Consider the following 26,940-nt stretch of genomic DNA (forward strand, 5'->3'; position numbering starts at 1 on the left):
TTACAGCCAATAGATTTACTTCTTACGTTGATCTCCAGCAGAGACACAGAATTATCACTACTAGGTTAGAAATAATAGGACATTATCAAATGGCTAAGGTTAAACTATGGACTACTAGGGTTTGTCAAGCTGCTCAGAAGCATGAAGGATGCCAAATTGATGTTTGACAGAGGTATCAGTTATTCCAAGTAGTCTTTCCTGATAATGGCCTTATTTTATTGTTCTTATTTGAAAATATTTTTTTTCTGAAAATGGCAAGTTAATAAAAAAGGAAGTTAAATTGGGAAAATACCTTTAGCATCTTCTTCCAACATGGCTTTCCAGCGAGATATTTGGAGGATTTTAGTTCTCATATGGATCCCTTTGTCCTCCTTTTGTATAATATTTACATAGCTGTTGGTAGGTGTGTTTCTATCTGTATATGTGTATGGCAGCTGTAGTCATTGCATACATCAGAGGAAGACATTACATATCCTGTCCGTAGTCTCCACTTTATTTCTTTGGCATCATGTCTATTACTGAACCTGGAGGTTGCTGTGTTTCTCTTATTTCTTTCAACCCATGACCTCTGATGGGTTGTTAGCAGCAATGCTTAGTGACCCTTCCTTTGCTCTTCTTTTCCTATGCCCAAGCACTGGGTTTGAGGCATTTATTGGTCATGCCTTGCTGTTTACATTGCTGCTGAAGACATGATTGTCAGACGCGTGTTCTCAATCACTAAACAATCTCTACAGGCTTCTGTCTGTAACATTTTGAAGGGGTGTGAGAAGAGGAATGGGAGGAGGTATGGCAATCTGATAATACATAGAGGCTATCATGTTGTATCGTCTTAGACATACCATCTTCATTTTTAGAAAATTCATTGTACGTGTGTGTATTTTTGTTTGTATATATATCTGCACCATTTACATGTATGACTCCTGTGGAAGCCAGAGAAGGTTGCCATGAGAATAGAGTTACAGATGGTTGTGAATGGTCATGTGGGTGCTGGGAATTGAACTCAGGGTTTCTGAAGACATGACCCACTTCTATAGCCCCTGACATGACATCTTAAAACTGCATTCTTCACATGTTGCTATAATATAAGTAGGTCAGCAACAACTCTCTGGCTCTTGACCTTAATGACAGAATTTCTTCCTTTGAGGATATATAGAACTAAATTTTTAACCATGAACTTTTCAAACTTGTGCAAACTTTAGGTAATTCTCTTAACTTTTGCATGCATCATACCCAATGGGCTAGTGACTGTGTAATTCTGAACTCCACTCCTGGTATTGGTTTTTGACCCAGTTTCACTTGTCTTGCTGTTATACAATATCTGACACAAAAACAACTAAGAGGGGGAAAGGTTTCATTTAGGTCACTATTCTAAGCTTCAGTCCAGTCTTTGTGGGATAATTAAGTCAGGAAACTGTAGCAATTTGCCACCCCTATTGTTGAGCTCAGAGAGAAGAAATGTTTGGGTTGTTTAGTGACCACATAGCTTTCTCTACACTTCTATAGTTCAGGTCGAAAAACCAGTGATTTGGCGCTGCCCACTTTCAGGCTGGGCCTTTTCATCTCCATGCACACAAGGAGACATTACACAGCCAACTTAATCTAAAAAGAAAACAGTCCTACATTCAGAAACCTCTTCCTAGGTGATGTAGGTATGTCAGGTTGATCATAGTAATAATGCTGTCTGATGTCTATGTCATGATTTTCTGAGAAGAGCTGCATTACAAAACTGGACCTGGATTTTGTTCTATATTTCTATCCATTGCTCCATGGTGATGAAAACGGGGGTGGTTCTAGTTGCTACCCAAAGGACTGAGCATTGTAAAGTTGTTTCAGTGAAGGAAGCATGGGAGGATTTGCATGTGTCAATGGAAGTAATATCTCAGTTGTCAGTTCACACTCTCAGACGAGGGAGGGGCATGTCAAAGAATACAGCGGTTTACCTTTATTATCCTACTTTAAAGTTAAGTGAATGGAAATATCACATCGAGTTTTCCTCCCTTTGATAAATTATCTTGCACTCAAAGCCCATGAAATAAATTTTGTTCTTGGCCTAAGAAAACATTTCTTGCCAGTTCAGGGTCCTTTGCATTCCAAACATGGGCACTGGGACATGTGCCTGGAGATTTAGGTTTCCAAAGAGGTTTAGTCCCTCTGAATGGTTGTTATTTTGTATCAGTGACTTGCCCTTTGATCTCAATAGGAAAGATTTATGAATCACAAATATAAGTGATCTGCCATCCAGAGCAAACGCATGGAACCTGGGACAAAGGTTTGAATCCTTGTGCATTCTCGTCTCTAATGGTCTCAGTTTGGACCCCACATCAGCCAGATATACAACCTAAGAAACGCTGATTGCTTAGTATAAATCAATGCTAGAGAAACTAGCAGGTGCCTCTGGTGATCACATCACAAGAACAAGAAAGCTGATTCATCTCCTTTCCCCTTGGCCATGGAAATAATTTTTTCTCATGTTGCCTAGTTTGAGGGAATGAAGAATTATATGGTATATATTTCACATTGAATTTGATTTTAATGTAGCCAGCCTTCTACTGTATTTTTTTTTTCTACCTAGAATGGCTTTAATGTGTTAACATTTCAAACTGCTGAGTTACATTGATAAGACCTAATTAAAACTCATGTGTTGAATTTTAATTTGATTAACTTGCAAATTTTTGCAGTTGTGATCTACTGTTTATAGATAACCTTTCTTTAAATTCCAGCGTCAGAAAAGGTCAATAATGAATTTTTAAAAGCCAAGAGCATTTTAAGAATATTCAAGAAAAGCCTTGAGCTCATCGACAGCTACACAGCAGAGGCAAATGTAATGACAACTTGTGCCCCAGTCACACCCCATTAAGTACATTTTGCAGGTCAAGCACCCTTCCAGTCAAAACATCTCCCTTACAAATCTGCTCTGAAGGGGCTAGTCTTTCTTCTGAAATGTGTCCTCAGAATATGCCTACCATTGCCTGGTGAATTGTTTTCAATGACATTGATGCTTTGAGCAGAAAGATCCTTAAAGCAATCTGTCAGAGGACACTGAACTGCTCTGCGAAATAGCTCTACTTTTCAGAAAGGTCGTATGTTTACAACCTTTGGAAACTCTAGATTTGGGGTGACCCAAAACCCTCTTCTGCCTTCTGTAGGAACTTATACACAGTTGTTCAAAACTGCAATCAGATGCATTTATGTGAATAGTTAAAAATAATGTTACAAAGTTAGAGAGTGTCAGGTAGGTATGGCTGTACATGTTGTTAGTTCTAGCACTGGGGACAGAGAAGCAGGGGGATCTTGGTGAGTTCAAGGCCAGCCTGGTCTATATAGCAAGTTATAGCCAAGACAGTGCTATATAGTGAGTCCCTAAAAGAAAAAAAAGTCAAACAAATGTGAGAAAGAAAACCAAGAATATTAATAATTAAGCACTACATTAAACAAATGAGATGAAAATATTATGACAGGGAAGTGTCTACACTCCAGTGTACACATTCACTGTTTGGGGAATAAAGGTAAAGTATTTTCTACCCTGACCCCATTTGTACAGTGTGCAATATGTTACTGGCCCTACAGGCTTTTGTTTCTTTTTATAAAAGTACCCAATGTGTGAAATTAATAAAGATTCCCTAGGAACTGGGCTGCCTAAATAAACTTTTCTTTCGTATGAAGCCTAGTGAATCAAGGGGTTAAGAACACTTCATAATGAAAAGCACATACTTAATTTCTATCAGTTGAAGCCAAAGGAGATAAATGTGGAACCCCCTTTTTACCATGGAACTACAAATGGGAGTGTATGACAGCCTCTTTTGTATATTATGAACCATCTTACATTTTATAGAAGTACTTTAAATGTTTCCAAAAATAGAATATTACAAATTTCAACAAGCATATTTCTATCAGTGTTTCTTCTACTTTAAGCAAACATCTGAACTTTATGAGGTTTATGTATGCTTACACTAAAACACATTGTAATTTAGATACAAATAAACCCATAATAAATACACTCATGAAAGTTGGAGGGCATGACTTTGAAGGAGGTATATCAATTAGGGCTCCATGAGTCCAAGCTAACATTTCTCTGGCCTATGAAGCTACAGCATAGGTTACCTGTTTTGGTAGACAGAGATAGGCTTTCAACTACCTAGAAACACTAGGCTGGGATCTTCATACAAACTATATTTGGCTGTGTGATATATAGGATGTGTAATGTCCTCGTACATGATGGCGAAGAATTTCATTGGCAAACTACCTTGGTTTGAGTTCTCATTCTCCAGATAGTAAGTTGTATGGTATTAAGCATTAATTCATTTATTTTGGCCTATGTACTATCATTAATAAATGTGGATAATTATAATGAAGTAGTTACATTGATTAAATTATTTGGTACCCATAATTCTTAGACACATGCATCTTTGCAAGGAATTACATGTGTCTTCTATTTACTCATAGCCACAAAGGCTCTGGGACTAGCATGTTTGTTGTTTCAACTATAATAAAGATAATTAAGAAATAATATACAGAAGAGATGTAATAATAACGTTCACAACATCACAATGTTGGCTTTGAGTTTTATTTCTCTTACTATGATAAAACACAGACTAAAAGCAACTTAGGGGAGGGAAAAGATTTATTTGACTAATGACTTCTGACGGAAGCCCATCACTGTGGGAAGTCAAGGCAGATATTTGGAGGCAGTGCTGCTTGCTATTGTCCACTTGCTATATCTGAACAAGAAACTCACTCCATAGCCAAGGACAGTGGAAGTGATGGAAGATGCTGTCGTCCTGATGGCTCACAAAGAGGCTTATGCTCAGCTTGATTTCCTATGCAGTTTTGAACCACTTATATAGAGATGACACCACCCACACTTGTTTGAGTCCTTTTATATCAGTCATCAAGACAATCACCTCACAATATGATTGCAGTCAAATTAAATCCAGGCAATCTTCAACTCAGGCTCTACTGAGTCAGAGGACACGAAGCTGTGTCAAGCTCACAATTTGAGCAAGGAAAGCATTCTTTCACTTCTTTTTGTTGGATTAACCATGCATCTTGTATAACTTTTATTGTTCCTTGTGTACACACTAGATTCAGCAGTCCCATAGCTTTGGTCTCTCTTTGGAAACCTCATGTATCCCAAAACTAGAAAAGAAGCTAAAGCACTATCCAAAGGCTATTTCTACAAATCACTTTACAAGCAGTCATGGGAGAATGTGGTGAGTTGGGATAAACACTTCACTTGGAATGTGCTATAAAAAATGGTGTCTATCCAACAAGTCTGACTCTTACAGTATTTATATTCTATAAATTACTTATGGATTACATGAGCAATTATCAAACCTTTGCCTGTAGGACAAATATAGGGATAGGTTATGAAGAGATGTAAATTACAAGGCTTTCTTCATCTGATTAATGCATTTCCAGGTTTTAAGGGTGGTTCTGTGCAAATATTCTATATTGTTGATTCAGTGCCATTGAACTCAGGGTGAACAACACCAGTCCATAACTTAAAGTAGCTTATCTAGCTCATGTATTTTATTTTTCATAAGACACATCAAAACCTTGTATTTCTGGACACTTAGTGACATGCTTGGAACCATTTTGCAAGGTGGAGTCACCACTAAAAGCAGCCCAAAGCTACAAAAAGTGTAGTGTTAAATAGACTGAAATGGGCACTGTTTACAGTAGGGGAACCGAGCAAAGACAGAGAATGGCTTGATTCAGCATCATCTGGGAATGCACACAGTAATGACTCAGAGATTTCTGATTCTTACATCATTTGTAAAGGACTGGAGATGTACTCCCCGTATTGATTTGGGGTTTACAAATATTTTTGAGAGAATCAACAAATTTACAAAGGAAGAGTCTGAACAGCAAGAAGACTCCTTCACTCTTTTCTATGTTTTCTTACCCAGAATCTTCTGCCAACATTTGCTTCCTAATCTTACTCAGCTTGAGCAGGCCCAATCTCTGAAAACCTGAGAGCAGAAATGTTCTGACCCTGGAAACACACTGAGTACTGAGGTTAATATCAACCATTTTCTGAGGATCGTGGTGTTTTGGACTAGGGATATTGTCTCAACTCTAAATGCTTCCTGAATAAGCATCTTGCATAAGAGTTAGTAGCCTGGATGTCCTCCCATGTCACTGGCTGCCTGTATTCAAAGGCTTTGCAAGCATCCATACAGGAAGATGGGTACAGAAGGCTAAGATGGAGGGTGTAATCCCCTAAATGCCCAAGGAAGGGGATAGTTTTATTGTTGTTTGTATGCCATCGTTCTACAGATATCTTCATTTTTTTATTCATAAACCGTCCTTCCATCCCACTATACTTGGATGCTCAAATATTGTTTAAAATTCCTTTTCTTCCCAGTAACAGAAGGCTTTTTTTTCTTTTTCCCTTCTCTGAATAGCTTTCAGTGTTGAAAGAGGTGTATTCTTTCATGTGGTAAAAGTTTCCTGAGACCAAATATAAAAACTGTTAAGAATAGATTCTTTTGAACAAACATATGTCATCAAAGAGATAGGGAAGTTCTGCTACTCTCGGTTTCTCTGTACTCTGGGATCTTACTGTATCATTTACGTAAGGGAGGGGGCAGGGAACTGGAGGATCTGGTCAGTCTGTACTCTTGGTCTGGTAATAGAATAGACATGCGTCTTCTAGAATGGTGTGGGACATCCTATAGGCTTTGTGAGTCTGGCTCTGCCATCCACAGGGAGCAGAGTCTAATGTGCATTTTTAGAATTACTTTGTCACCATTCCTCATGCTTCTCCCCCTGTACCCCACACAGGCCATCATGGCACAACTACCACAGGAGGAGAAAGCAAAAATAGCTGAGCAGGTGGAGATTTTCCACCAAGAGAAAAGCAAGCTGGATGCTGAAGTGGCCAAGTGGGATGACAGCGGCAATGACATCATTGTGCTGGCCAAGCAGATGTGCATGATCATGATGGAGATGACGGACTTCACAAGGTGAGGCCCAGAGACAGGGAGATGACCACACTCTTCCCAAACCTACATAGGCAGCACTGGCTCTTACTATGAAAAAGCTTGATGAAATGATAAGGCACCATATTAAAGCAAGGTAGAGCTCTTAAGTTATACTCACAAGTCTGAAAAATCTCCCATTTAGTTAAGAACAGATCTATTTTTTTTGTAATTAGTATTGTTTTAACTATTTATCTTACGTCAATTATAACACCCAAAACCCAGGGGTTGGTTGATGGCTCTGTGTTTTGTACTACTTTAATGTCTGTTTAAAATTTATTTGGGAGAGGAAGTAAGTGTTTTGCTCATTTCTGGTTGGAAAAGTATGTGTGTGCATGTGCATGCATCCGTTCCATGTGTTCTAACAGGACACGAATTAACACTAATTTTGTCTCACTTTTCTTCCTAATGACAGAATTTTTATGAAAAGTTTTTGAAAAATGTGTACATGACCATTGTTTCTTCTCCTGAGTAGCCTGTCACATAGGTCAGGAAGCAGCCAACATTCTGACAGGAGCCTTTGCTTCCCTACAGTCATGGGGGCTCTCTCATTGCCTTTGGAGACTTTTTTTCTTCCTTTGTAGTCTTCTTAAGAGGCCAGTAAGAACTACATCTGGGCATCTGGACTACATCAAGAACAATCAAATGAAGAAAAAGTTTCAGGGGAAAGGTCCCACAGTTTTGAGTAGGAAGGTGAGATGGTATCAAAAAAGTCTTTACCTCTCTTTGCAAAAGTGTGAAATGAGAGTAACCACCTTTTCAAGAGAGAATTTGATTCAAAAGTGCAATGCAAGTGGGAACTATGCTATCAAACACAGCTAAAGCATCCAAAAAGCCCATTAAGAGTCTGTGTCTACTACATATCCATCCAGCTGGAACTATGGGTAAAGCTGGTGTACTCTTTGGTTGGTGGTTTAGTCCCTGGGAGCTTTGGGGGTTCTGGTTAGTTGATATTGTTCTTTCTATGAGGTTTCAAACCCCTTCAGCTCCCACAGTCCTTGCCCTGTCTTCCCTTTTGCAGTTTCCATGCTCTGTCCAATGTTTGGTTGTCTACATCTGCATCTGTATTGGTCTGGCTCTTGGAGAGCTTCTCAGGAGGCAGCTATACAGGTCTCCTGTCAGTAAGCACTTCTTGGCAACAGCAATAGTGTCTGGGTTTGGTGTCAGCAGATGTGACAAGTCTGGCAAGCGACTGCCAAGGTGGGGCAGTCTCTGGATTTCATTTCCATCACTGGAAGGGGAGCCCCTTGATCTTGTGGAGGCTTGATGACCCAGGATAGGGGAACATTAGGCCACTGAGTCAGAAGTGGGTGGGCAGGTCAGGGAGCACCCTCATAGAGGCAGCAAAGAGGATAGAGGGAATAGGGGGCTTGTGGAAAGGAAATGGGAAGGGGGATAACATTTAAAATGTAAATAAAATAATCAATAAAAATTGCCGACACAAAAAGTCCGTGTCTAAGTTTGTGTGTGTGTGTTCTATGTGGATGTGTGTGTCTGTTCATGGAGTATGAATATGAGTATAGTTGCAAGTAGAAGTCAGAGTCCCACCTCAGGCATTAAACTGCATTTTCCACCCTCTCTCTTGTTTTTCATTGTGTGTTCCCATTGGCAGGCCTGTAAGAGTCCCTTCTGGCTATGGACATATGAACTGGGACTATAAATGCTCAATGCTGCATCTGCCACATGGTGGCTTCCTTGGGATCTGAACCCCTGTATTCAAACTTGAACAAAAAGTGTTTGTTTTGTTTTCTCTTTAGCCAGCTCCCCAGTTCCAGTCTAAATTCCTTATTTCTACTTTTCTGTCAAAATCCTGTAACTGTAGGTTATTGTAGCTGATTGCACTGCAGGATAGAATATGAGCCAAAAATTAATGCTACACCATAAACCAGTAGTGTCTCACATTTTATGTATGCAAACATACATACACATATCTTTTCAAAAAGAATTAACAGACCACTCACTTTAGTATGTATATTTTTCTAACATATGTAAAGATGTATTTGTAGTTGAACATGTATGATAAAATCATGCAAGACATATAGCAATGTCAGGACCTCATGTAGGTGACAACATTTTTTAATGATGACTACTCCTAATAAGGAAAGGCCGAAATTGATTATAGGTTTTAATAAAATACAGAACACGACTATGTCATCCCCTTTACCCTTTACCTCTGGCAAATATGTACTAACGACATTACTTGGCTCCTTTTCCAAATCTTTTAAAATTGTTTTTGATTCTAGCAAAATGATTTCGGTGTTAAGAGTGTGACCTTCGCGAGCTTTAAATGTCATCATATTCATTCAAAGTTCAAGTTTGTACATTTGGTTAGTCTCCTTGAGCTTCACAAATGTATTTCTCTCACACAAAATAATACCAAGGGGAAAGTCCAAGCCATTATTTAAGTCTGGATTGCCTACAAATCAGACGATGGTGGCAGCCTCAGTCATTGCTTCCTGAGGTCCAGGATGACTTCATTTGCTTGCTTTCAACATTTTATTAGTATTTTATTTGGTGGATATTATGCAACCCATTAATAACATCAGTGGAACAAATAATCTCATTAGTTTGAAGTGAATAATGAATCCAGTCATGTTGTTAGTTAGATCAGGAGAACATTTTGTAATTTGTATTATATATAACTGCAGTCAGGAAAGATAAATACATTTGAGAGGCCTTGTTCAATGGCATTGAATAACAGAGGGTTGTTTCTTTGTTTTTATTTTTGCTTTTGTTTTTGTTTGATTTTTAGTCAATGCATCATTTTAAATGTGAAAAGAAACCTGGTTCAATTTCCTTTAGAACTTATATAATAATTCTTGTGCTGATCTAAATATTGAAGTGTCCAGCTTGCTACTGGATAATATTTTTCCTAATCATCGCTGAGCTCATGCATGTGTGTGTGTGTGTGTCTGTGTGTGTGTGTGTGTGTGTGTGTGTGTGTGTGTGTGTGTGTGTTCCAAGGCTTGCTCTCAGGAGTCTAACCTTGCTCTTGCTTCCACCTGTGCATGCTCATCCTGAACAAACCAACACTGGAGAGTGCCTTTTGTTCTGGCCTCTCCCCTAACTACTGCATTCAGCTTTGTTCATTATTACTGAAAGTACACTTTCTCCTTGAAGAAGAAGTAATTCTAGCTTTGTACAGGTAAAGATGTCTAAATCCCATTTTCTAGTATTTAAAGATTTATAGAGTTGATTAGAAAATGAAGCTTTATCCTCTACTCAAGTGTTTAAAGGGTATGTATGTCCTAGAATTACCATTCATTTATTGTTTTATTCTTATTACTGGCTAATTCATTAATTGGTCTCTTTCATCTCAGTGAGCTCCAGTCTATTGTTATTAAGATACATGAAGTGTTGCCTGGTTACTTAAGCTTTGCCTTCTTCATGGGGGAGAACAGACCCCTGTACCCTCAAACTCCTTTTCTTCTCATCCCTGGTCTTTGACTTTTATTTGTGGGGCAAAATCTGAAGCATCATCACTCATGCAGCAAATTCAGACTTCTCACAGCATTTTGAGAAAGAAATTGCCATGTTCCAGTTGTGCGCTGCCCAACCAAGATGCATGCAGACAGCCTCAGCTCAGCCTTAATTGAATAAACAGGGGCAAAGCACTATTTAAAAATCAACCAAAGGGGAGGAAACTGGGCTTGGGGGTGAGAATGTTCTGGACTTAATTCTAAAACATTGTCCAATGAATTCTTAGCTCACAGAAGAGCTCTACTTGTGCTTGAGTTCAGGAGTGCATTCCCTCACTTTAGCGGTTGCAACTGGTAATTGAGGATCAATCTGTCCTCTTCTATCCTCAGAGCAACACTGGCCAATAGACACTTCTATCCATCTCGATTGCACAAAAACTCATTTGACTGGACAACCATCCTTGAATTTCCCTTTAAACCTGACATTCTTCATCTTTGCCCATGGGTTTCTGGTTTGTAGTTTTAGTTCATGAACCAAACAGTATACCTGAAATAGTGGACCTTGTGTTTCTAAGGTCCTTCCTGACTTCTCATGATTCACAGGACTCATTAAGTTATTTCAAAAACAGTCCTAGTCATGCTTTTACCTGCTGTGCAATCATGTGTGTGTGTGTGTGTGTGTGTGTGTGTGTGTGTGTGTGTGTGTGTAGACATATGCAGCTATGTTGGTAGACCTGAAAGGATATCTTTGGGGAGTCACTTTGCTCCTTGCACTGTGCATTCGAGGGCCTGAATTCAGTTCACCTGGCCTGAGCTTCACACATTTTTACACACTAAGCCATCTTGCTACTGGAAGAAAATTTCTTGGGGTGTTTTCTTTTCCTATTGAAACTGTAGTTACAGAAAGGTTTACAGGATCTCACACATCTACAAATACCCTCACTGCATTTCCTCACCAGGGTTGCATTTAATATTAGCAAACTAGATGTTATCAAGAAGGCAATGGAAAGTAAACACATTAAGCTTGGATTAATTCTGAATTAGAACTCTGAGTACTGAATACTTTGCTCACAATATGCCAACATACTGGTATTGCACATTAGGACTCACAGGCTTTTTGTAAAATAAATGTGAATATGTTGGCAACTAGGAGCTCACAGCAGTGAAGCAATAGTTTGCCAGCTTGATTCTCTTTTTGAGTGACTGCTTCTTGGGAAAGACTCTGAATTCTGGCCTTTGTGTACAAATCAGTTGTACTTAAATGAATGATGCTGTGATGAATCTGGGTAGTAGAGAAGTAATACATTCTATTTCTAAGAATACTAACGCCATGTTCCCAGTGAGACATTAGAATGACCCCAGCCATCAGGGATACAAGATTTCCTAAAACACCTTTTCAAATCCCTCTTGCACTATAGACTTGACTGCAGGGAACAGAAACACTGGGGTGTGAGCCCCCATTTTGAGACAGGGATCCTTAACTATTAAGATAACATCCCTACTTCATTTGTCTTCCAGTGACAGCCAGGATAAATTGAAGTCTCGTTAATTTCTTAGATCAGATTTTTGGTTATGTTTTTATTTGCTGGTTATTTATAACTTGACTCAATGCAATGCAGATGATTATAGTTCATTTAGACTTGTCTGATACAGTAGCCATTAGCCAACTATGGCTGTCTAAATAGATTTTATTGTTAAATGTATCATAAAGTTTAATAATTGTTCAAGTAGACATTTTTGCCACATTAAATACACTGATGTGTATCCATTGCAAATGGTTTATACAGTTGAGTCTTCTTTAAATGGATATCCAGTATGCGTTCCTTGCTAACTTCTTATCACCTCTCCCCACAACCCCTAAAAACCACCTGAAATATTGGCTTTCTGATTCTGTAGTCTTTGACTGTTCTATGTACCAAATGAGAGGCATACTTCATATTTGGTTTTTTTGCCACTGGATTCTTTTGTAGAAAATAAAGTTTTTGGTGTCCATTCATGTCATCACACACACAAAAATAGCTCTCTGTTTTATGGGTGAGTAATATTCCACTGTTATAGATGTACCACATTTGCTTTCTCTAATCTTCCGCTAGCTAATATGCTAGTCCTTCTTCCTTGGGTATTATGAAAAATGCTATTGAGGACATAGAGAAGGTATTTCTTTGAAACACTGCTTAGAGAGGAATTATATCCGATGATGTATTTTTTTTTAATGAGGAATCCACAAACATTGTCCAGTTCCTGCAACATTTTACATTTGTACCGGCACCAGACAAGAGTTCAGACTCCTTTACATAGAACTTGGGGATTTTCTGCTTTTTTTTTTTTTTTTTTTTTTTTTTTTAGCTAGGAATCTTCCTAATCAGTATAAAGGGGATTATGCTTATGTGCTTGATGTTTTGATTTTCATTTCTCTAGTGACTGGTGGCATTTTATGTTTTTTTTTTTTTTTCTGTGCTTATTGAGTTTTATATATTTTCTTTGGAGAACTACCTACTAAAAACTCTTACTGCCTTTAATTGAATATCTCTGTTTATCAGTATTTTATATATTCTGAATATTGATTCCTTATTGGATAATAAGATTCAAAGATATCTTCCTTATTTTGTGATTTCCATTTACAATATCCACTGAAAATATACTTTGATGGTAAAAGTTTTAAACTCAAGATCAATTTTATTTTTTTCATTGTTGCTTATGCTTTGCTTATTGTAGTAAGAAATATCGGCAGATCCAAGGTCATGGAGTGCTCACACACATTCTTTTGCTTTCGCTTTTATACTTTAGCTTTCTGTTTCAGACTGATCACTTCTAAGTTGAACTGATCACTTCTAAGTTGATCCATTTTACTGATGGATACAGTTTCCCTAGCACCATTTATTGAAAGCATTCTTTGCTTCATTAAGTTGTCTTAGCACCCTGTGTAAAACCATTTGATCATGTGTTTGAGGTCTTATTTCTGATTTTAACCCTGTTCTATTTGTCCATATTTCTGTTTTTGAGTTATAACAATGCTCTTTTGCTGATTAAACATTTATGGTAAGTTTTTATCATCGGAACCTATGAGACCTTCAGCTTTTTGCTTTTGCAGATTACTGTGGCTACTTGAAATTCGTGGTGAATTTGGGACATATCATTTTGTTTGGGCAAAATAGATACTAAGATTTTAATATGAATTGCTGTACATCTGTAGATCTATCTCTAAGCCATCTAATTCATGTTTATGTAATGATATTTCATGTGCCATCTTGAATTTCTTCCAGCAATAATTTGTACAGAACTAAACATATAAATCTGGTGCCTCCCTAGTTATATTTATTCATTTTTTTATTCTTTTGGTGCATTTTTAGTGGACTTTTTGGAAGAGTGCTTTTTAGGGCTGAGGATTGAACCCAGAGCCTTATTCCTACTGGGCAAACATTAATACCTGAAGTAATTCAATCCTGCATTGCTTTTAAAATTCTATTTTATGATGGTTTATTGTGAGTGTCCCCAAGAATGAGTGTGTGTTCTTCTGAATCAGTATTCTTAGGTTTCTAACCTGCTTCTCTCTGAGCATATTATCATTTGGGAGTGTCCCTTTGTCTGCCGGAGTGTCATTGCTCCACTCAAAAATGTGTGTATGTGTTAGCATAGAATATTCGACAACTTTTGTTACCCTTTTTGACCTTCTAACAGACTCTAACAACAAGAGTTCAGATTAAGCATGCAGTGTGAATGCTGGATTCTTAAACATTTGTTTTTCACTGTGGTGCTCATGAGTGTGTGAACTCTAGTCACTGGTAGAATTAAAAAAAAAAAAAAGTCACACTCTCCTTGACCACTCTGGCTCCCTCAATCTTTCTCCCATGTCTTGCACTCCATGAACCCCACCTCATGTTTGGCTCTGGGTATCTGCATTTGTTTCAGTCAGCTGCTGAATGGAGCCTCTCAGAGGACAGTTATGCTTGGCTCCTGTCTGCAATCCTAACAGAATATCATGAATAGTGAAAGGGATTGTTTTTTGCCTGTGGTGTGGGTTTCAAATTAGGCCAGTCATTGGATGGCCATTCCCTCAATCTCTGCTTATTCTTTATACTTTCACATCTTATATACAGGGCAAATTTTGAGTAGAAGGTTTTGTGGGTGAATTAATGTTGTCCTCTCTCTAATGCAATTTCTGGCCACAGGAGGTAGCCACTTTAGGCTCAGTATTTCCCTACTACTATGAGTCTCAGCTAGGGTTACCCCCATATTCTCCCAGGAGCCTTCAACATCCCAGGTTCTTGGCTTGTCCCAGAGACACCCTCAACTGATTTCCCTTCTCTCTTCAAGCTTTTTTATCCTCATTCCTGCTCTTCTAATACCCACCCATGTTCTCCTGCACACACTTTCTCTCACCCAGGAACTTCTCTCCTTCCACTATCAATGTCTATTTTATTTCCCCTCCCGAGTAAATTCAAGCATCCACTCTTAGGCACTGCTTGTTATCTTTTTTGGGGGGGGGAGTGGTCTATTGAATGTGGCATGGTTAGCATGTACTTTATTGCTAATATCCACTTATAAGTGAGTATACACCATGAATGTCTTTCTAGGTATGGCTTACTTCACTCAGGATACTATTTTCTAGTTCTATCCATTTGCCTGCTAATTTCACTATGACCATGTTTAATAGCTGAATAGTATTTTCCCGTGTAAATGTACCATATTTTCTTCATCTATTCTTTTATTGAGGAACATCTGAGTTGTTTTCTAGTTTCTGTCTCTTATTAAAATAACTGATATCTAAACAAATGTCCTTGTGGTACTAGGAAGCAAATTTTGGGAACATACTCAGGAGTGATATAGCTGGGCCATAAGGTAGAACTATTTCCAGTTTTCTTAGAAACTGCCTAATTGATTACCAACTTACAGAACCAACAAACCTGGGCCTGTGGGTGCTCACAGAGATTGAACCACCAACCAAAAAGCATGCATCGACTGGACCTAGACCCCCTACACATACTTAGGAGAAGTGTAGTTTGTTCTTCATGTGGGTCCTTCTACAACTGGAGTGGGCACTGTCTCTGACTTGACATCGGTTGCCTGCCTTTGGATTCTTTTCCCTTAGCTGGGCTGCATCCTGTAGCCTCATTGGGGGAGTATGTGCTTAGTGATACAGCTTGATGTACCAGGGTGGGTTGGAACCAAGGGAAGGGGCATCCCTTTCTCTGAGAAGGGGATAGAGAAATGGAAGAAGAGGAGTGCGAGGGTGGGATGGGAAAAGAGGGGAGTTGTAAAGTGAATGAATAAAAGAATTAATGATGAAAACAATTATACCATATTTTCACTTTGGTTATAAGATAAGCATTTGAGATTCAAGCAAATAAAATGATGTCTCTAAAGATATTCTTTTCTATATTAGAACATTTTAATCAGTTTTTAAAATGTATCAGTTGCAATATGTAAAGAAACACTTTCTGATATCTCTTGGAATGATTTTATACACACACACACACACACACACACACATACACACACACACACACACATATGTTTCTACTTGTGTTTATGTTATATGTAACTGGCAGAGTTTATATGCATCACACACATGCAAGTGACCCCAGAGGCCAGAAGAGGACAGAAGATCTCTTGGAATTGAAGTAATAAGGCTAGTTCTATATCAAAATCCTTGAAGTAAATAAACAAATTTCCTTGCAATGAAAAATGAAACATCCCTAAGCTCTTAATGACTCTGTTTAGAGAAAGGCCAAAACTAACAGATATCATGTCAGAATAAAACTTCACAAAAAAGTTTTTTTTTTTTTTTTTTTTTTTTTTCTGGTCTGAAAGTCACACAGAAAGATATAATGTGTCAACATTTTAAAGTAATGACAGATTAATTAGCCTTTCCTTTAAATAATAATAGAATAAAGAATGCAGCAAAAAAAGGAAGGAAGCTACTTAGAAATGAGTATCAAAGGACAAATGGTCAGAGAATCTTCACCTTATCTATATTATACAAAATTCACATGTGAAACCTTGTTCACAGTTTAAAAATCTCAATAGTCAGTGGAAAAAGAAGTCAATGAATGTATTGGATGGGAGGCTTAATGCGATTATACATCATCGAAATACCGAAGTTTAGGATCTTCTGTATGTGTTTCTCAACTGTAATATAAAATATATAATATATATAAAGCTCATATGTTTTATTTTCAGCTTCTAAAAGAGAAAAAAAATCTAGAATGGGAACTAGTCTGAAGCAGAATAGCATATACTTCATCAACTTTATTTGATGGAAGCCTTTGTTTTTAAAACAAGTTTATTTTAAAAAGCAGAGATAAATGTACAGATTTTAAAAGCAATTTGCATAAAACTATATGATTATATTTTTGTCACTACTTGATTTTTTTTAAAGGTTTGACAGTATGCATTGAAATCTTACTAGTTATAATGAGCATAAATTACATGAAAGACCAAATGTAACATGGAAATAGTCAAAGTTTTCTTGATGATTAAACATAACAATTTTTAAATATCAAAAATTGCCACAAGGCTATATATTCTTAGCTCTTGAATTATTAATCATTTAAGGTCTAGGTGTACCCCACTCTGAGAGGGTGCTATGCACTTATTTTTTGTTTCTAAGAAGAACTGAGGCTTCCACATTTTGGCGTTTCTTTTTTCTTTCTTTCTTTCTTTCTTTCTTTCTTTCTTTCTTTCTTTCTTTCTTTCTTTCTTTTATTTTCTATTTTTTGATCTTCATATGATCTGTGAGTTGTTTCTTGAGTATTCAGATCTTTTGGGGGCTAGCAATCAATTACCAGTGACTGCATATTATATCTGTTGTTTTTGTGACTGTGTTACCGCACTCAGGATAATAATTTGCTAGATTCATCCATTTGCCTAGGAAGTTTGTAATGTCATTGTTTCTAATAGCTGAGTAGTACTCTATTGAGTAAATATTCCAAAATTTCTGAATCCATTTCTTTGTTGAGGGACATCTGGGTTATTTCCAGCTCCTGAGTATTATAAATAAGGCTGCTATGAACATGGTGGAGCATGTGTCCTTATTATATGTTGGAGCATCTTTGAGGTATATGCCCAGAAGTGGAATAACTGGGTCTTCAGGTAATGCTATGCCCAATTTTCTGAGGAACCGCCGGACTGACTTCCAGAGTGGTTGTACCAGTTTACAACCCCACCAACAGTGGAGGATTGTTCCTCTTTCTCTGCATCCTTGCCAGGATCTGCTGTCATCTGAGTTTTTGATCTTAGCTATTCTGACTTGTGTGAGGTGGAATCTCAGGATTGTTTTGATTTGCATTTGCATGATGTCTAGGGATGTTGATCATTTCTTTAGGTGTTTCTCAGCCATTAGATATTCCTCAGTTGAGAATTCTTTGATTAGCTCAGAACCCCATTTTTAAATAGGATTGTTTGATTCTCTGTAGTCTATCTTCTTGAGTTCTTTGTATATATTAGATATTAGACCTCTATCAGATGTGGGGTTACTAAAGATCCTTTCCCAGTCTGTTGGTAGCTGTTTTGTTTTCTTGACAAGGTCCTTAGCCTTACAGAAACTTTGCAATCTCAGTAAGTCCCATTTATCAATTCTTGATCTTAGAGCATAAACCAAATGGAAGCCTTTAAAGTCTTTTCTTCCATTTTGTAATGCTACACAGCAGTTACGGCCAATGCCCTCTTTCTAGAACTAAATGTTGTATAAATAATTCTTTTTGGAGTGGCTTTCCTCTGTGTCTTATCACACTCATGACACAAAAAAGCATTCCTGGTACCTAAAAATACACTGTATCTTAAATATGTATAAAGAAGGCAGCCCGATAATAGAACCTAGTAAAAACTAAGGATAGACATGTTCAATTCATTCTTTACCTACTTCCCAGGAAAGTGGAAATTTAAATGCCACATTTTGCTTAAAGGTTCCTGGTGCAGCAACATTTCTCCTCCCATTTAATCAGCATTTAAAATTAAACAGGCATGTTGATGGAGTAATATAATGTTTAATTGCTCACCCAATTGAAAACCATATGTAAAATGTTGGGGTGCTACAACCATCAGGACATTTACAACCACAGAGTTTAGTGTAGTCATTTACATAACAGTGCCAGAAACATTAACTATAAGATATTTGGAACTTTTCAATTTCAGAAAAACTACCCAAGTCTTCCTACAGTATGTTTCAGACAAGATGTGCTTCGAAAGGTGTCCTCTGTACTTATGTTAAATAATATGAAGGTGCTGGGCAAAATACCACAATACGGATGGATATGCATCTGCACTTAGCTGGTCTAGACTCTTCTGTTTTAGAGCTCATTCCTGGAAGCCTGTGAGGATGATGTGTTAACCAACAACTTGAGAGAATTGGGAGCCATATAGGAAACAGCTCTCTAGACATATCTGTAAAGGGTAGTCTATTTTAAGTTTTGCCTCTGGGAATATCTGGGAAAGGTTATTTTATTCTGTTAATTGATGGGGAGAGAGCCACCTTGATTGCATGAGGACCCCTTCCTATTCCTTGGGCACAGGAGTCTGACAAATTCAGAAAGTGTGCTGAGTTCCAGCATGCATGCCTAGCCTCTGCTTCCTGGCTATGAACGCAGTGTGACTCACTGCTTCATGGACCCACAGTGAGCTCTTGTGTACAACATCTAGTACAAGACAACCACTGGGTGCTAGAGGCACTTCCTCTTGGGATGATAATTTTAATTGAGGACTGTTGAAAAATAATGGAAGGGTAATGTGAATGTGAATGTGAAATTAAGAGACCACCTCCCCATATACACACAAGGAAACAAAATAAACCACTGACCTAGAAGTTGAGGTGCTTCAAGGCAACACTGACATTTTCAAAAACAGGGCCAGAGCACATTAATACTGAAATAGCACGCTGGACCAAGAATGTGGTAGGTGTGTATGCTGCCAGTTATTGAGCAGAATTCTAATTATGATACATATTTTTCAGAGGCAAAGGTCCACTGAAAAATACATCTGATGTCATTAATGCTGCCAAGAAGATTGCGGAAGCAGGCTCTCGAATGGACAAATTAGCGCGTGCTGTGGCGGATCAGGTAATACAAAAGGGAGAATGGGCACTAATTACTACCAGTGTTCTGGGACCAGTTTTATGCACCATATGAAATGGCTTTGCATAATGCACTTGGATGTAGTCTCTAAAAATTTACAAGCTGGCCACTGCTGAGCTCATGGCAAAGGCAGCTTTAGCCTGGGAGAGTCATGATAGTCTTGAAGCACGTGACAGGGTAAAACAACTTCTCCCATTCAGAAAACCAAGTATATATATATATAGCTTTATGAGGGCAAAACCTGATAAGGAATGCACCCCCAGGAACACCTGCTCAGAGATGGCGCTCCAAGCCCTCCCACAGCAACTGCTCATTAAAATGTGGCTGACAGGCTTGCCAGTGTGATTGGGCTGTTTTCTCAACACATGTTCTCTCTTCTCAAATGATGCTGGATTATGCCAAGTTGACAAAATAGTAAACATGTGATAATAAGTAAGCATGTCTCCCTTTAGTTAATCCTGATCTTTTTATGGTACTCTGACATTCAGGATATTCTTTTCTACAAATTGAACTAATTCTTGTGACCAAGGACAACCCAGATTTCAGATATATTTTCCACACAGACTGGAATAAATCTCAGAAAAACGAAATCCTCAAAGCTTTACCTTTGATTTTACAGAAACCAGGATCTGTACTTAAAACCTTCTCTGTGTCACATAGAACATTTTATTATATTTCAGCAATTTTCATTCAGCCTGGCTTGAACTAGAACATTAGAATTCATCTCTAAGTGTCTTGCTGCTAGAACATTTTTTTGTAAGGGAACATTAAGCAGCAGACATTTCTAGATAACCGATGATCTCTTCAAACCTGAGTTATGAATAGGTTGTAGTCTGAAATACTTCAAAGCAAATATACATTAAAATACAAAATAAAATTCTGAAATAAAAATGACGTGAACTCTCATTACTTAGAAACTCTCTGCAATAAACATGAATGAGCTTTGGGTGGTGTTACACTTTGGATAGCTTGGAAGACTGAAGGCTGGTTTCTTCTCTGTGAATATTCCTAGTCTGTTGGTTTTTGAGTTGCAGTTCTTATAGTTTCTTCCCCCATTGTTAACATTAGGGCTGTTCTTCTATTTACTCTCTGTCCAACATCTTAGCCTTCATGTCAACATACCAATAAATACACTGAACCTTTATAACCACTCTGACCAGAAGATTCATCGAGTAGCACAGAATATACACCAAGAGCTAAAAGACACCCCTTTCAATTACATTTACATTCAAATGCAAACCTAACATCACAGGATGTTTATGAGAAACATACTGGCTTGGAAATCTATTATTACCACAGCTCCAGATTACTTTTAATTGTTATTCTAACAAACCTCACTATCATTGGTAGCAGTTGAAGCAAACCGTGATGTTGTGGATGTTAGGGTTACATCAAATATCAGGCTTCAGAATGCTAAGCTGAGCTTCTTTCTAGAAAATTCCATAAATATTCTAGAAAGCTCACCTAAGACAAAAAGCATACAGAGGACCCACCTGGAACATATAACAAAGACAGCCACCAACCAGAGAGAAATCCGTGGAGCTGTGTCTGCAGATGTCTGTGGGCGCTGGGCTATGTGACACCATGAGGGTTGGCTAAGTGATTTTGTAAGACCACACAGAAAAGACTTTGTTTTGTTTTTTTTTCTCCCCTGGGAATCAGAATTCAATGAAGTTTGAGTGACTTTTAAATATTCAGTATCCATGTTTGAAAATATCTTATGTATATTTAGATGTATAAAGTTTTGTAGCCCCAGGTTTGATTCCAGTTTTTGTTTTTATAATTTAGGATCTTGATTACTGAATTGTTGACAGCATGATTTGAGGCATTTCTTGAACCAGTTCTGATAGCAAACATAATGTGAATACATGCCCTCCTTCCTATACATGCTTGCACAAATGTACAGAGAAAGAACAGAGAAACAGAGAGAGAAAATTCTATACTTATTTCTAGATTTGGAAGTAGAACACTTGAGTGCTATTAACCATGATTTTTGAAGTAAACAGGTGAAAAAAATCCCCATATCTTCCTGATATATTTACAGGCATTAATTTTGAAATATCTGAAAAATTTTGTTAGTGTTTTCTCTAAACAGGTGTTTCTTTTTTAGATACTGAGGGTTTTTTGAAATTTTTTATCGGTCTGTCCTGTCCTTTAAAAATATGATTTAACTGGTTCAGTTTAAACAACACAACAGCATATTACCAAAGACTAGATTGGTTGCTTTCATTTTGCCTGAAAATATTTTTATGAAGATTTGAGATATGCATGCAATATAAATGCTTTACGGACCACTGCTTTTTTAATTACTGTTCCATTGAGATAGAACTCTTGGTTTAATTTGCTGCAAGGTATTTGTATTGAAAGCTTTGTCAGCCCTCTGGGGAGATATCATTTTAAAGTTAATTCTCTCCAGTATATGGGTCTCAGGAGGAGGATAAATATTACAGTATTAAGTACTTGTAGAAAACTAAAAACAGACTCTCTGGGATGCTTCTGTGATGAATGCATTTAGGGAAAATATTTCAAAACAAAAGGTATTATGTAGGAAAGAATTTATATAATTATATATTTGTTTATTATTTATTTATTTACTTACTTACTTACTTATTTACTTATTTATTTATTTAAATAAGTGACCATGTTATAAAAACCACTTTTTTTTATGGTGGTGTTGAAAATATTTGTACCCCAAAGTTTATAAAAATGTAACTCAGTCATTCTCACATTCTCTTCCCTGTGCTACTTTATAACAGTTGCTGAGGATCAGACCTGTGTGTGTGTGTGTGTGTGTGTGTGTGTGTGTGTGTGTTTGTGTGTGTGTGTGTTTGTCTGTCTAGATACAGATACCTTTACAAATACCAAATTGAGCTAGAACAATGACCTTAAAGCATCTCAAGCTGAACATTTGGTAGCAACAAAATTACTCAGTACCTGTTGCCTAGAAGCCTCAGAGATATTTTAGAGAGAAAGAGATTTTAAATATTTACAGAACTTGGTAGCTGAGCTCTGTGTGCATTTGATGGATATCTACCTACTTAAATTATAATGCAAATTATCTCCAAAGAGAATTGACTCTGGTTGAAGGGCTCTGTTGCTATACTTATGGGTTTATTTCAACTAGTTTCAAATATAGTCTATCAGATCCTCCTCATACAAGGACCACTCTCCATTTGAGAGTTTCCTGTTTGAAGAGTTTAGTGTGTTTCTAAAATTGATAAGCAGGGAAAAATCTGTAAAAAAACATACAGACTTAGTGAGTTGGAATACTCTTTAGGAAACAAAAATAAACAGATATTCTGTCCAGCAAATTGAATTGACCCCCAGCCCCATGCTTAAGAACTGATTGTCAAAGTATTGGATTTCTAGATTTCATTCCTTTATATTTGTGTTTCTTCATGTTGAGAAAGTGGAAGAAAACTAAACAGAGAAAGAGTCGTTGACTATTACTCATCTTAAGATGTCCTAAGAGAGCTCACAAACTAGTCTGGAGTAACACAGACTTTGTAAGTAAGACTTTGGAGTCTTTCTTAGCTCCCACTTTCATTAACAATTAAAAGATTAATTTGTTACTTACAAATTTTTACAATCTTATACTTGACTCTAATGCATTTTGGAACATCCCTTTCCCAATCTTTTACATTTTCCCATGTACCCCGGAACTCCTCTTCCTATATTTATGCCTTTTCCTCTGATAGTTCTCATTACTTACTGTGATTGCACATATGGCTTTATTTACAACTTACTGGCTCTAATTAGTCTTATTAGTCTTCCCCATATGCACATGGTTCTAGGCTGACTATTGCAGCATGGGCCACTACCAGGAGACTTGTCACTCCAGAAATCTGACTCTCTTTCCCTCAGACACTCCTAGACTATTTGTAGTTCCTCAACTAGGGGTCGGACCTTGTAAACCCTTCTGCAACCCACGCTTGGATGTCTCCTTTGGTGGAACTGTGTAAGTCTAATTCAACCAACCATAGCAACTGAGGCTTCATGGGTAAAATCTTTCCAAAGTGGAGCTAGCCACTTGAACCACTGAGACTGGCATTTCTCCAGTGCATCATGGAAAAGTGGAGTTGAATGAATGTAATTAAGGATGTGACACCAAAGCCTTTTAAACCATAAGTGTTAGAATCTGAAGAGCACTTACTAATCGATGCCACTTTTTCTTTGTTTTATAGTGTCCTGATTCAGCATGTAAGCAGGATTTATTAGCCTACCTTCAGCGCATTGCCCTGTACTGCCATCAGCTTAACATCTGCAGCAAAGTGAAGGCTGAAGTTCAGAATCTAGGAGGAGAGCTCATTGTGTCAGGGGTAAGCTGCGATTTTGGCTTCACAATCTCAAGTTCCCACTGCTGCACTTTTAAGGCACGCATTCTTGGCAACAGTACTCCGGCAAACACCAAATGACAGTGATTCAGAGCTAAAAAAGAGTGCTATCTCCATCATCCCAGACCTCACAATAGCTCACAAAGAGCAGTTTGATTTTCCAATTACCCTATGTTTATACTAGCCTTGTAAAATTTCCATTCTTCACAAGAAAACTAATTTCATAGTCTGGAAACTCATTGCCAAGCTGTGACTATTCTAATTATTGGGGGCTATTGCATATTTACTCAATTGTGAGTCAGCTTCCCCATTGTTAGTGCTGGTAATTTTCATGCTCTATTCAGGAGCCAGCTTTTCTAAGTGTGGATGAGGTTCACATGGTAGAGATGAGGAGACACTTATCAGGTTCCAATGCATACTAGGTTATCAGTAATCCTTGACAATGAATTGTTTGAATTTGATACAGCTTGATGTGCTGTTGCCAAAACCATCCATAGTTACCAAACACTATGCTATAGGTTCTTTGATAAACCACCCTAATATTTCCCTTTTCATAAAAATATAATTATCTAAACCATTTCCATCAAAGCATAGAAATAAGAATGTTTAGAAGAATCAGGATTTCTTGGCAAGATTCCAAATGTTTGTGTTGAGGTTCTTCCCCTTGGCTTCTTCTTCTCCTTCATCCCCTTTCTCTCGACACAAGGTGACATTTATTTAATGATTTGCAAGTTCCAAAGTGTGGCCATGCCACCTTTAGTTCTTTTCCCAGCTACCCATGCTGCAGCCACTGTACCTTCAGAATGAGCAGGAACATAACCCTATCAACCTGATGAATATGAGAAAATATTCAAGTCCTTCTGAAATCATTTCTGTTGTCTTGTAAAGTCCACACTGTCCTTTGGTAAATCTATGTGGATAAGTATAAACCATCCTCAATCCTGAGTGTTTCTGTTCCCGTGTGGCTTGCCTTGCTGAAAACCTAGCTGGGGAAAGAGCTGGTCTGGTTGGCATGGAGGTCACATCTGAAAAGTCCTTTCCATGCAGTCCCACCTTAGAGCTCAGTCAGTTGGCTATTTTGTGCCTCTTCCCAAAGAACAGTCACCTCTTTGCATTTCCAAAATGATCCTGCCTCAACATTCTTCCACAACCAAGAGCTACCTGTCTTGTAGTGTGTCCTTCTGTCTCTCTGGTGATGATCAATTCTCTCTCACCAAGAAGTGATCAAAACATTGCATCTCCCTTGCTTCCTTTTATCTTCTGCCTTGATGGTGCAGTTTTCCATACCACTATGCTTCTGTGTCCATTTGTCCACAGCACCTGTGAAACTCAGTGCTTTTTGTCCAGCCTGCCTCATGTGCTTCCATCTGTTATTTTTCAACTCTTATGATTGACATGGATGCTCAGCGTATCCTTGTGGATCTCAGACTCCATCAACCTCATCTGGGCAAATATTTTCCCTGGCAGAGCAGCTTGTCCATCACCTTCTTAGTATCCATTGTCTGTCACCGCCTCCAGAGCTTCATGTCCATTGTCCGTTTGTTATGTAGATGTAGTCCAAACCATCATGGCTTTGAATCACTTGCACTGTTGGCATTTGCAGAGGTGTTTGAGAGTGAGAACACCTTCAAGTAGAAGCCTGGTTCCTTCCTTGAGTCTTACCAGCAAAGTTCATAAGTCCTTGCATGGGAAAAGGCTTCTTATAGAGGAATGCTATGATAACTTATGGTAATCCAGAATCAAGTGCATTATGAACATTGGCTGTCATGCTGCTCAGTTATGGCCCTGCTTAGGGCCACCTCATGGTTTTTGTTTTTGAGCTTGACTGCTGTGTGATGCCACATCTGCATCTGTAGCCTGCTGTCCTTCCCACTTCTGCTTTCACATGAGTCCTCATCCTTTTTCACTTATGGTCACAATGGAGAGAAGTTCCAAAAGCAATATACATATTGTGCAAAATAGCCACAAATGACTGCCTTCAATGTTCAGAAAGTCAAGGATACAAGACCCCTACACAGAAATTTTCAGTTATTTTGCCAAGAAAATTGCACCAGTGAGGTTGGCCACATTTACTTTGTTCTTCATGGGACAAAGCTGATATATTTTTCAGGAGATGTCATTGTACTTTTCCATATAATCAAATAGAATATTTGAAGCACCTTAATTGTTTCCCGTGTACACGGAGTTCATCAGTGTGGCTTCTTTTCAGAAATACATGAAGACAACCAGCAAGTCAAAATCTCTGACAAATGGATAGAGATTTGGATAGATTTTCTTCAGTTGCCAAGTGATTTGAGTTTGTAAATATGAGTCATGTTTTATGCTTTCACAGTGAACATAGGTTAAAACAAGCACACACATATGTATCATACCAGCTTACTGTTGCTTGACGTGATTCTATATGGATAAGCTGGAACTGGGCTGTTGTACTATGTCTGCCTTTGACTTTAAATGGTGGAGAAGGAAAACTCAACTAATTATGAAAAAACTGGGTATAAAAACTCTGAGTCATGACAGAAATTATAGAAGTAAAGTAGTCCAAGATGTACAACTTTGGAGATTCATCATTACAGCTACTGTCTAACATGCACTCATTCTCTTGCTGCTTATCTATTATTTTAGGTTGGCTTCTACAATTCTGAACAGCCTTAGGTTGGCTTATATAATTATGAACAACCTAATGGTACAGTTCTTATTAAATTTCAAGTTAGTGAATGTGTTCCAAGCCAATCAGTTCAACACAAGTATAAATATTTCAAAAGTATTTAAATCAGCAAAATGATAAAAAATGTCAAAAAGAGAACTGGATTTAAGAGATTTGCTGGTTTGAGTATGAGCTAGCCTTGCTTAATTTAGTATTGTTTAAATTTTTATGTCAGTTTTGAGGAAAGAAATAAAGGACAAAAGGGAAGAAAAAGCATAAAGCAAGAAAATGGGAGAGGCAGGGAGAAACTATCATGTGTTACAAAATAGTTTAGAATAGGTAAAGGTCTGGTAAATGTAAACAGCATTGTATCATCATGGGAGAAAAGTTGAGCAAACATATTTTCTTTTTGCCCTCTTTATGTGGGTGTGTGTAGGATGGCATATGTATGTTAGTGTTGTGCGTGTATGCATGTGGGTGTTTGTAAATGTG

The 26,940-nt window shown here is 37.8% G+C and overlaps 1 protein-coding gene across 4 annotated transcripts in view; it reads left to right on the forward strand.

The window, feature by feature from the left end:
- Window positions 1-26,940, forward strand: part of CTNNA2 (catenin alpha 2) — a gene marked incomplete at both ends in the record, with an annotated part of 909,395 nt that overhangs the window by 852,258 nt on the left and 30,197 nt on the right. For 3 of the 4 annotated variants that reach the window (XM_080932244.1, XM_080932242.1, XM_080932245.1), the window contains 3 exons: window positions 6,787-6,968; window positions 19,350-19,455; window positions 23,655-23,789. In XM_080932244.1, coding sequence (XP_080788370.1) covers window positions 6,787-6,968; window positions 19,350-19,455; window positions 23,655-23,789 — 423 coding nt within the window. The remainder of the gene's footprint in view (window positions 1-6,786; window positions 6,969-19,349; window positions 19,456-23,654; window positions 23,790-26,940) is intronic. The other variant, XM_080932243.1, reaches the window with a different exon arrangement.

This window comes from Micromys minutus (assembly GCF_963924665.1).
Source record: "Micromys minutus genome assembly, chromosome: 18".
In the NCBI taxonomy this organism is placed as follows: domain Eukaryota; kingdom Metazoa; phylum Chordata; class Mammalia; order Rodentia; family Muridae; genus Micromys; species Micromys minutus.